General features: G+C 36.1%; 1 protein-coding gene across 3 annotated transcripts in view; it reads right to left on the bottom strand.

Annotated features, from left to right (window-relative positions):
- Heatr5b (HEAT repeat containing 5B) overlaps positions 1–12473 on the bottom strand; it is a 70319-nt gene that overhangs the window by 54058 nt on the left and 3788 nt on the right. For all 3 annotated transcript variants that reach the window (XM_048353121.1, XM_048353123.1, XM_048353122.1), the window contains 8 exons: positions 11884–12095; positions 11078–11186; positions 8694–8843; positions 6749–6920; positions 5067–5224; positions 2714–2963; positions 1247–1402; positions 566–816 (listed from right to left, as the gene is read on the bottom strand). In XM_048353121.1, coding sequence (XP_048209078.1) covers positions 566–816; positions 1247–1402; positions 2714–2963; positions 5067–5224; positions 6749–6920; positions 8694–8843; positions 11078–11186; positions 11884–12095 — 1458 coding nt within the window. The remainder of the gene's footprint in view (positions 1–565; positions 817–1246; positions 1403–2713; positions 2964–5066; positions 5225–6748; positions 6921–8693; positions 8844–11077; positions 11187–11883; positions 12096–12473) is intronic.

The following is a 12473-nucleotide window of genomic DNA, read 5'->3' as shown; positions in this document are numbered from 1 at the left end:
TTACCTAAGTTGAAACTACTTAATTTTTCATTAAAATGCTAAACAGGGTAATAGCATATTCTCCTACGTCTTTAAATATAATAATGCTATATTTACAGTTTATATTTATATTATGTTTATATTTAAATATAGTAATATTTTTATTTCTAAAAACTAAAAGAAGACTGGGCACAGGAGCACAGACTTGTAGTCCCAGCTACTACTCAAAAGGCTGGGCCTTGAGCTGAAGAGCTCAGGGACAGCGCCCATGCCCAGAGTTCAAACCCCATGACTGACAAAAAAAAAGCAAAATCCTGAGAAAACAGTTCTGAGTTTTAAATAATTACAACAGTGCTATTTTCCCTCTAAAATAAGTTACAACATGATGTTATACCAGAAAAAACCCTACAGTTCCTTACCAGAATTAAATATCCAACTTTAATTAATGTCTGTAAATATTATATCCTACATAACCAAATAAAACTGTTTTCATTTCATCTCCCAGCTGAACATTAAAGATAGCACTGCTCTGGTAAAGAATGAAGCCCACTTGAAACCATTCACACATGGAGGACCTCTGCCTTACCTTTCCTTTGGCGTGAGGAATGCCCAAAGGACACTGATGAACTCCACCTAACAAAGCAGCCATTGCAAAACTGTATCCACTAACCGCTTCAGGTGAAGTCTTCAAGTTGTTGAGCCGCTCTGCACACCTGTCCAGAAATGGTGTCAACTGGAAAGGTAGTGCCACAGCCACACAACGCAAACACCAAGCGGCAGCAAGCCGGGCAGCCATGCTGGGGTGAAGAAGCACTGAAGTCACGATCTCCAAAAGCCCTAAAAAGAAATCCTCAGAACATCACTCCATACTAATGGACTATGGTTCCAGAAAGGCTATGTGTGACATAACCACTAAAATAATAATCACCATGATTTCACTGTTCCATAGCTTTGTCAAAATACCACATTTATGGTTCATAAGTGAAGTATACAAAAAAACTGTACAATTATATCCAAAAAAATTAAAAGCTGATATAAAATTTAATCTTCAGCAGATTTTAATCAATTCTTAAAAACAATTCTCACAAGTCTTTCATTTTCTCCCAAACTTTATTTCACTATTTAATTCAATATTTCCTATCACAGTGAAAATTAACCTAATGATCTAAACTATTTATTGCATTAATAATCAGGAGTCAAATATCAATCACATATATGACTTGAACCACGGTGCAAAAGGGTTTAGGCAAATGATTGGATGTCGTACCTATAGAAGCTTCCTGAATAAGAGGAGAGGCTGTAGCATTCAGGCTCTGCACCAGGCTCCCGAGTTCCTGGAGAGCACAGACCATCACATGCTGGCTTGCTGCAATATCTGCTGCTCCGGATTTGTTTTCACTACTCGTATCATTCACTACTGCTTCTGGAAACACAAAGTCATGTGTCTGATGTGGGTGACTTGAATTGTGATGTAATTTTTTGGTTTATACAATTTGAACTTTTATTCAAACCACTTGATACCTTAGTGTTAAAAAATCTATCCAATTATTGCTTATGGAAGAACTTGAGTAACTAAGTACTGGACTGACTATAAACTACTGTTTAGTGACTTCTTGACAATGCCAAAGATATATCAGCTATCCAATAATTATGACACTTTTAACAATGACATTTCTTAGATTTCTTTACAGGTATGTACTTGGATAGAAGGAATAATGTCTACAATGTCCTATAGTAAGGCAATTGGTCTAACTACATAGCTAACAACAATTAGTTGTATACTTCAAAATAGCTAGTAGAGAATGCTGAATGTTTCTACACACAAAAAATGATCAATTCCCTGGGGTGATGTATAAGCTATTTACACTGATTGCACCAATTGCACTGTAACACTAACCTGTACTAAACTGTATGCTCTATCCCATAAGTGTGTATTATTTTTGTCAAATGAAAACAAAAAATATAACTAAAACAAAAAAGATTTCTTATAAATACAAATTACTAAGGTTTCACAATATATCCTATGGGGGGTAATAACCATCAATAATTGTCCCTCTCAAAATTTTCCTATTGCATCTACTATCAAGTCTGGGAGAAAAACATGTATTTATAAAATGAGACTGTAAACAGAAAGATTAAAACAGATCATTCCCTGAAAAACCAATGTGCTACTGGGATTTCAAGAGAATTATAAAATCAGTACAGACACTAGAAATATAACAGAAAATCTAATTTATATATATATGTACATTCACATTTGTAAAACTTCACTATAATTATTGTTTTGGGTTTTTTTTTTTTTTTTTTGGCCAGTCCTGGGGCTTGGACTCAGAGCCTGAGCACTGTCCCTGGCTTCTTCTTGCTCAAGGCTAGCACTCTGCCACTTGGCCACAGCGCCCCTTCTGGCCATTTTGTGTATATGTGGTGCTGGGGAATCGAACCCAGGGCCTCATATATACGAGGCAAGCACTCTTGCCACTAGGCCATCTCCCCAGCCCATAATTATTGTTTTAATAACAGTATACCCAAGAATTACTATGAAAACAGTCCAGAAAGGTATAAACAAACATCTATTAATAGTAGCCATAATAATAATCCCAGCACCCCAAAGACTAAGGAAGGAGAATAGCGAGTTTGAAGCAGACTTGGATTATATACCAGGACTGTCTTAATAAAAGAAGAAAAAGAAGGAAGAGGAGGAGGACCACTACCACATACTGTGATGTTGTCTTACCTACTGCTTTCATTTGTTTTCCAATAGCCTGGCAGATCTCCTTGGCAGCTGCTATCTGGGCTTTCTCACCCAGCAAACTGCCCACAGTGGCTCTCAAGATGAAGGACACACATCGTCTTGAGTACACAGCCTCCACATGTGTTTGTGTTGCCCGAGGATGGGAAACCAAATCAAGTACGTGGGACAAGAATGTAGCAAAGCTACGTTCCAACCACTGACCACCCAGTGTTGTTACAAAAACAACATATGCCTATGAACAAATTAAAACACAACTTCAGATTCCTCTATACAAATGAGGGAGCAACTATAAGAATAAATAATGGCAGCATACAAAAAATTATACTAAAGGAAATTATATTAAATCAGAGAAAACTAAGCCAGGTGTGGTGGCACATGTCTGTAATCCTATCTATTCAGGAGTCAGAGACAAAATGGACGATAGTTGGAAGCAAAAACAAAACTATAAAAGGTACTGGAGGTGTTGGCGATGGACTCAAATGATAGAGTACTTCCCAGACGCCCTAGGTGCAATTTCAAATAGTGCAAAACAGTGCGTGAAAGAATGCGTGAGACGGGGCTGGGGATATGGCCTAGTGGCAAGAGTGCTTGACTCGTATGTATGAGGCCCTGGGTTCAATTCCCCAGCACCACATATACAGAAAATGGCCAGAAGTGGCGCTGTGGCTCAAGTGGCAGAGTGCTAGCCTTGAACAAAAAAGAAGCCAGGGACAGTGCTCAGGCCCTGAGTTCACGGACTAGGACTGGCAAAAAAAAAAAAAAAAGAAAGCGTGAGAGAAAGAGACACAAACAGATTGAAAGAGAGAAATATCTTAGAATGTCTAGCATAGCAATTACTGGTAGTCTTTCCAAAACAAATCTTAGGATAAGAGTTTTATGAAGAACATAGAGTAGTAAGGGCAAGAAGGAAAGCTGAATTTGCCCCAGAGGTCAGTAGGTAACAGTATGAAGATAAAAAAAAAAAATTCTTGTCCTAAATAAACATTAACTTATCAGTTTAGTATACTTATTTAAGACTTTCTTTGTAGCATAAAAGTGACATTTTGATATGCTTCAGGGGCAAAATGTAGTTGTGGTAACTTTGACTAGGATCATAAAGATCTATTTCATCTTTTTTTTTTTTTTTTTGCCAGTCCTGGTCCTTTGATCTCAGGGCCTGAGCACTGTCCCTCACTTCTTTTTTGCTCAAGGCTAGCACTCTGCCACTTGAGCCACAGCACCACTTCTGGCCTTTTCTATATATGTGGTGCTGAGGAATCGAACCCAGGGCTTCATGTATAGGAGGCAAGCACTCTTGCCTCTAGGCCATATTCCCAGCCCTCTATTTCATCTTCTTAGGTACTGATTATTATTAAATCACTAAGTGAAACTTTTTTGGTGCCCATACTGAGCTGTGAACTCAGGGCCTAGAGCTCTCACTCAGTTTTTACCATTAATGGCTGGCATTCGACCATTTGAGCCACACCTTCACTTCTAGTTTTTTTGCTGGTTAACTGGAATAAAGAATATTACAGATTTGTCTGCTCAGGCTGACTTAGAACACTGATTCTCTAATATCAGCCTCCTGAATTATGTAGGATTATAGTCACAAGCCAGCTTGTGACATCTTCAATTATTTTTCTTTCTTTCTTTCTTTTTTTTTTAGGTCTAAGCCTGGGACTCAAACTCTGTACCTGATGCTTTCACTCACTGACTAGTGCTCTACCAACTGGGCCATGCCTCCAACTCCATTAGTGTAAATTATTTTGAAACTACATTCTAAGTGAAATTTAATCTTATAATTACACTGGAGGTTAATCATTGATACCAAATACAATGAAAACAGAGATAAATTATTGTTAGAGAATATTAGCTTAAATTCTTCAAGCTACCAGTATCTGAATATCTCATTTGTTTCTAAATAAAATTTGAGAAATCTTGTTAAGTATGTAATGAACATAGTAGACACAGACTTATTTAGAAGAATCTATCATTATGTATAAGCACTCAATTTGGAACTTTAATTCACTCATTTGATACTAGAAACTTTTGAAAGAAAGGAGACAATATTAAAAATCTGAAGCCGGGTACCAGTGGCTCATGCCTGTAATCCTAGCTACTCAGGAGGCTGAGATCTGAGAATCTCAGTCCAAAGCCATGAGACTCTTAACTCCAATTACCCAAAAAACAAGAACTGGTGCTGTGGCTCAAGTGGTACAGCCTTGAGCTGAAGAGCTCAGGGACAGCGTCTAGGCCCAAAGTTCAAGCCTCATCACAGACAAAAAACAAAACCAAATAGTTGTGTGAGCTATTACTTGGTAACAGTCTGAACACAATATATGAATATAGTACAAACCTGTGTGACTCCAACTCGTACTTCACGATTAACAGACCCTCCAACTTTTAACATTTCTCCACCACTCTTTAAGAAACCAGACCCTCCACGAAGAAATCCTGTGGCCATGAGCTCTAAAACTTCATCAAATGTTGCTCGTTTTACATTTTGACGCATTACTTTAAGGAAGGAAAGTGAATTCATAAGCAAATGTTTCTGAAGCAACATCTGCATTAATCACATTTCTAATACTCTAGCTTAAAATATTTAAAAAGAATACTTTAAGGGGCATAAAGCCATTCTATTTTCTGACAATCTTAAAATTCACAATGTGCTTGTAAAGCTGAATTCAATTCTGAAGCCAAAAAAAGCTAAAATAATGAAAGAAGTCAGAAAATAGAGCAATGTGATAAATCTATGTCCAACAGTCTAACAATGGTGACCAACATGTATAACACAACAGGATGAGACACACCCATGGAAGACAATACCTGATCACAGTTCTTACTCCCCTCTGACAGGGACAGAAAATGACTTTTTTTTGTGTGTGAAGTCTATTGTCTTCATTTCAGTCCAATGGACTAAAATGTAACTGAGACTACAACCAATTTTCATCCCTGGTACCCAGCTGCATATTTTATGTAAGTCCCTTCACACAAAGGAACAAATATAACCCTGGCAAAAAGTTATACAGGTGAAAACTGTAACCTCTCTGTACATCAGTTTTATAATAAAAACTAAAAAAAAAAAAGTTATACAGGTGGCATATAGAGCTCATAGTCAAGTTATATAGGAATTAGACTCTAACTGCCTGGGTTAAGAGTTTCAGTTTTCACACTTAAAAAACTTTTGTTGGTGGCAAAAGGCATTGAACTCAAAACCTGGAGCTCTCAATTAACTTTTGCTCTCAAGGCTGGCTCTCTACCACTTGAGCTATACTTTCTTGTCTAATAGAACAATTTTTAAAACACAAGTTACATAATTTTGCTGAATCCCAATTTTCTCATCTATAAAATGGGAATAACAATGGTACTTAAAATATGTAGAGCTTTGGGAGGTTAAATAAAGCAATTACATAATAATATACCAGACATAAGTGTCTGCTGTAGGTATGCTTTATAATTAGTATGTTCTACATCTTATTCTAACCATCCCTGAAACATCTCCATGGAAGTGTGACACATGCAAGTCACTTGAAAAAAACCAGTGGTGGGTTGGAAGTGTGGTTCAGTTGGTAGAACACCAGCCCATGAGCAAAGTGTCAGGTACTGAGTTCAAGTCCCGATCTCACAACAAAAAAATAAATAAAAAAGAAAAATACTGCCTGATTCAAATAATGATCTGAGAAAAACTGAAAACACTGCAGTAAAAATAGGAATATATCAGAGCCTGAAAGTAAGAAATTATAAGAGAAGATAAAATGCTAGAATTTAATACCCTTAAACATTATACATAACCATTTGATAAATCTTACTTGCTCAAGTCCAACTAAATTTCTAGGTTGTTTTGCATATTATTTTTGCAAAAAAATTCTTGACAACACCAAGAAAAATGCCATTTGAGTTCTTTCGTTTAATGCTAAAGATATCTAGCATTTAAATCCTTTGAAGTGACCTGCCTACAAGAAATAATAATTCAGAAGGAAATAGTCCATAACCCTTCCATAATCTGTAGAGAATAAATCAGAGGTTGACAAACAATACCTGTTGCCTGTTTTGGCATCAAGGCTGTAGCCATGACTGTTCCTAAGAGTTTAGATACTGCCACTCGTACCCCATAATTTGAGTTTTCCAAGGCCTTAAAGCAGAGAGTGGCTATGTTTTCCAGTTCAGCAGTCCACATGAATACAGCTTCATTTTGTAGTTCCAGGAGACACTGGAAATAAAAACAAAAATAAATTAAACCCTGGAACTTCCGCTTCCAGAGATGTAGTAACAGAACCAGATTCATACTGTCTCCTGAAATAACAAAACAACCAGACAAAATCTATTAAACAACAGTTTTCAAGATACTGGAAAATCAAAACTGTACATCAAAATTCCTCATGGATAAAGATTAAAAATTGTTAAGCTTTAAGCAACTCTAACAATATACAAAAAGTATCAATACATCACAACTAAGTGCAGTTTATCCTAGGAATGCTAAGTTGCTTAAAATTCTAATATAATTCACCTCATTAGCAAACCTAAAAAGAAAAATCTTACAATCATCTCCATCAATGCTGAAAAAGAAATCTAGGAGAATACACGTTTAAAACTGGATAAATTTAGCTGGCTTTCTTTTTTTTTTTTTGGCCAGTCCTGGGGCTTGGGCTCAGGGCCTGAGCACTGTCCCTGGCTTCTTCTTGTTCAAGGCTAGCACTCTGCCACTTGAGCCACGCGCTACTTCTGGCCATTTTCTGTATATGTGGTGCTGGGGAATCGAACCTAGGGCCTCATGTATACGAGGCAAGCACTCTTGCCACTAGGCCATATCCCCAGCCCCCAAAATTGGATAAATTTAAACAAGTTGAATAGATTGTGTCAATACCCTGGTTGTTACACTGTATTATACTGAAACAACATTATTGAATCTGTTTCAAGCTAGCTATTTCAACCTACCTCAAAACAAAACAAAACAAAACATAAACAAAAGAGCTAGGACATTGCTTGAATGGAAGAACACTGTCTAAAAAAAAAAGCTCAAAAAAGCTCCAGGCAATGTATTCAATCCCCATCACCAAAGAAAAAAAAAGCAGTAGAAAAATGAAAAGATAGCTCATGGATTAAAAAAAGATAGGTCATGGGCTGAAAGAAAATATTACAAATCATATATCTGCTAAAGAACATATAAAATGTATAAAGCACTCTTAAAACTCAATTAAAAACCCAAAGCAATGAGCAAAAAATCTGAACAGCCCTTCAAAGAAGATAAATGGCAAACATCTGAAAATATTCTATCATTAGTCATTAGGGATATTCAAATTAAGCCACAATGAGATATGTGTATCTATTACAATAGCTAAAATTAAAGATTCTCAGTCCCAAGGCCTAGTGTATGAAACTGTAACCTCTCTGTACATCACTTGGACAATAAATCAGAAAAAAGATTCTTAGTAACAAATGACAGTGAAAATGCAGAAGAAATGATTGAATGTAAAATGGTGTAAATATAAAATGGCACAGGTACTTTGGAAAACAGGTAGTTACTTTCAAAATCATACCATATGTTCAACCACTCCATCCTAAGTATGTACTCAAATGAAATGAACGAATGCACAGATTTCTGAGGAGAGCTGTGTGTGTGTGTTGCGGGGGGAGAGGGGGATCAGTAAGGTAGTCAAAACTAGAATTTGCCCACTCATAATAGGTGATGATCAAGTGAATATAGTAAATCCATACAATGAAATAGTACTCAACAATAAGTATGAACCACTGTTACATGCAACAATATAGGTGAAACTCAAGATAATGATGCTCTGAAAGAAACCAGAAAACAGTATATATACAAATAAGTATATATCATATAATTCCACCTATGTGTAATTTTAGGTTGTGAAACTAACCCATAATAAAACCAAGTTCATAATTTAAAAATTAACAGGAAAAAGTCAGTAACTATTTAAAATTGCCAGTAGGATAAGAGCCAGTATTATAAAGTGGCACTGACCTTGGCCACTGCACATCGTACAGCCATAGATCTGTCAGTCAACAGGGACCTGGCATTCTTGTAAATATCACGATGAGAGGAAGCTGCTGCACCACCCAATCCATTTAGAACTTTCTGTAGACTCATTAAGATTTCACTTCGCCCTTGGGACTACACATGTACATAAAGCAAGTCTTTAAAACTATATTGTAAAGTAAATTCCATATTAAACAAAACATATCAGACACATCATTTCTCTCAGACTAATTATTACCTCCAAATGTAACAGTTAGTAATGAAAGATAAAACATTATAGAAAACAGCTGAAATAAAAGAATTAACTTCCACTAAATATTATCAGGGAAATTAGGATACAGGTAAACATGTTAAAATGTTACATGACATACTGAAGCACAATACACTAAGAATGTGAAGAGATTTAAAAGCTTCAATATTAGGTATTAAGGCTCCAAACTTTCAGAATATAAAACATTTAAGTAAAAAAGTAGTTATGTAATATAAGCCATCACAGGAGGAAAAAGAAAACATCCAATACAACTCCTCAGATCATTTCTCATAGCTAAGTCAACCTCTTCATTCTGTAGTGTTTATTCTTATTTTGTCAGTCATGGGGGCTTATCCTTATTATTATTATTTTTTTTTGGCCAGTCCTGGGCCTTGGACTCAGGGCCTGAGCACTGTCCCTGGCTTCTTCCCGCTCAAGGCTAGCACTCTGCCACTTGAGCCACAGCGCCGCTTCTGGCCGTTTTCTGTATATGTGGTGCTGGGGAATCGAACCTAGGGCCTCGTGTATCCGAGGCAGGCACTCTTGCCACTAGGCTATATCCCCAGCCCGCTTATCCTTATTTTTAAAGTACACTTTAAAGGTATATTACAATACTTGTTTACACATGGACCTTTTCTACTAAATAGTAAGGGTTTTCTTAGGTTAAGGACTATGCCTTGGGCTGGGAATATGGCCTAGTAGCAAGAGTGCTTGCCTAGTATACATGAAGCCCTGGGTTCGATTTCCCAGCACCACATATATAGAAAACAGCCAGAAGTGGCACTGTGGCTCAAGTGGCAGAGTGCTAGCCTTGAGCAAAAAGAAGCCAGGGACAGTGCTCAGGCCTTGAGTCCAAGCCCCAGGACTGGCAAAAATAAAAAACAAGGACTATGTCTTTTTCATTGTTGTATGCTTAAAGCCTGACAATGTGTCCCTAGTTCTTACCTAATTGAAAAGAAACAAGCAAGCAAATAAGACAAATGGTGCCTAGGAGAGATATCCACTTGAGAAATCAGTTTTTCTAGACAAAAGAAACATACTCAAGGGCTGGGGATATAGCCTAGTGGCAAGAGTGCCTGCCTCGGATACACGAGGCCCTAGGTTCGATTCCCCAGCACCACATATACAGAAAACGGCCAGAAGCGGCGCTGTGGCTCAAGTGGCAGAGTGCTAGCCTTGAGCAGGAAGAAGCCAGGGACAGTGCTCAGGCCCTGAGTCCAAGGCCCACGACTGGCCAAAAAAAAAAAGAAACATACTCAAATCTGGCTTAGTCTATTTTGGGTCAATGTTACATTGACAGGAATTTATGGAAGCAAAACAAAATCAACAGGACAAAACAGAACTATTTTTATTTCATCTTAGCTGTCAGGAGTTGTAGTGTATTCCTCTTAAAAGTAAGTTAAAAGTTTAAACACTTCTACAGTATGCATGGACTTCATTTGGGAACAGAATCTTTGCAGATAAGATCAAGTAAAGAAAGGTGAAGTTATACTTGATTCGAGTGGGAATTAACCCAAATACTAATATCCTTATAAAACAAGACAAACTTGTTTGTGACAAAGGAGGCAGATACTGGAAGATGTATCTACACACCAAGAAAGACCAGGGACTTACAGCAACCGTTAGGAGCTAAGAAAGAAATGAAGTATTCTTTCAAAAGAAGCACAATCCTGCTGACACTAGACTTCTGGCATCTAGATTCTATAACTGTGAGACAATAAATTTCTGTAATCTTAAATCAGTCAATCTGTGGTAATTTATTATAACTAAATTGATACAGTAGGTTCAGCACAAAAAATAAAATGCCAGCCAAAAAATAAAGCTAGATAAAAATAATAGATAGGGGCTGGGAACATGGCCTCATGGCAAAAATAATAAACCTATTATTATTTGAGGAAAATTATTCTTTTTCCTTTCCCTAAAATTTAAGGTACCATACATTAAAAGACAGGGCATATGATAATCTGAAACTGCTTTCTTGCTCAGCAAAATGAGTACCACACAATGACAGAAAGAAAGTACATTTTTTAAGATCTTAAGACCTTTTTAAGACCTTTCTTAAGACCTTAGCTCTTTCCACAAAGCAAAATATTCAAATAGTATTTGCCATACAACTTACCTCTGCATTTTTCAGAGATTTCAAAAGATTATTTACTGTTTCTGGAAATGCACTACCTAGTATTCTCCCCATTTTTTCATAAAATGCTCCAACACAAGCCACTGCAGCTCTGTAAAAACATTTAAACTGGTTATTATTCAGATTAATAATATAATTTTTCATTACACTTTTTTCATTTTGGGAATTCAGTTTGGATTTGTATAGGGTACTTTTGCCCATAATCTTTAACTTTCAACTTTCAGAAATACTCAGTTTATCCCTTATCATTACAACAAATGCTATAGTTAATTAAAACCATATTCTTGCTAAGTATGCAAAATAAGCATAACTGTACAAAATAAATCAAAACCATTCTTTAAGAAGAAATTTTCCTTCTATGAAGACTTTCCAAATTTATATCAATCCACAATGACCTCTCTCTTCTCTCATTATATCTAACATTCAATGTCAAGCACTCATTTCATGAAACTTTTGTTCACTGTGTTATGACTTGGCTTGTTATGACTTATTATGACTTGCCAGTGGAAATGTAAACACTGAGAGTATATCATACATTTCTATGGTTCACAAGACCTATCATTAAGTAATTAGTACATTTAAATAATGTGCTATTATTTCTAAGCTGTACAATTTCATCTCCACTACCTTTAGTGAAACCCTTGCCTCTGTATAAGAAATGTAGTAATACATCTCTTCAGGAGCCAAAGAGCAACTCCACCATCACTCATGTCTCCTTAAGTTATCCTGGGAAAAACAAAACAAAACAGAAAAAAACTTCAAGTTTACCTGTCAAAGTAAGTACTTACAGTTTGGTTGGTAAGTAGGCTGCAGTATCATCTTTATTTTTGATAATATCATTACATTTATCTAGTGTTTGAAAAACTGTAAATGAATCTCCAATGCTATAAAGGGCTGCAAGATTTTTAGCTAATAATTTTCGTGTAGGTGGTCCAGGTGAACTACTTATTAGTCCAGTTAATTGTTCAACAAGTTTTTTCTGTTTTTCCTTTACATCAGTCTGTTGTAAAAAATAAAAGAACACCATAATTTTTTAGATCTTCTTGTTAACCTTCTAGTAAACATAAAAAATTAAATTTAAAGAACTCTAGTAATAAAGTCTGTATTATATAAAGCATAAAGGAAAAAATTTAAAGATAAAGAAGTTCAATAAAAAATGTTCTACTTTTTATTAAAGTTTTCCTTCCTATCCAAAGGCAAAAAGTTAACCTCTGATAAAACAAATTACTCTGATCTAAAGTTTCCATAACCGGAAGGAAATAAAATGACAGAGGTACAAAATATTAGGTATATGAACAGTTGACACAGAAGAACTGTACTAGGCTTCTCCTATAAACAAAGAGTCAGTAATTCATAAAATTACAGGTCAAAAATCAAA

The sequence above is a fragment of the Perognathus longimembris genome, chromosome 8 (assembly GCF_023159225.1).
Source record: "Perognathus longimembris pacificus isolate PPM17 chromosome 8, ASM2315922v1, whole genome shotgun sequence".
Classification (NCBI taxonomy): Eukaryota; Metazoa; Chordata; class Mammalia; order Rodentia; family Heteromyidae; genus Perognathus; species Perognathus longimembris.
Note: the sequence above shows the minus strand (reverse complement) of the source record. Positions and strands in the feature narration are given on the sequence as shown.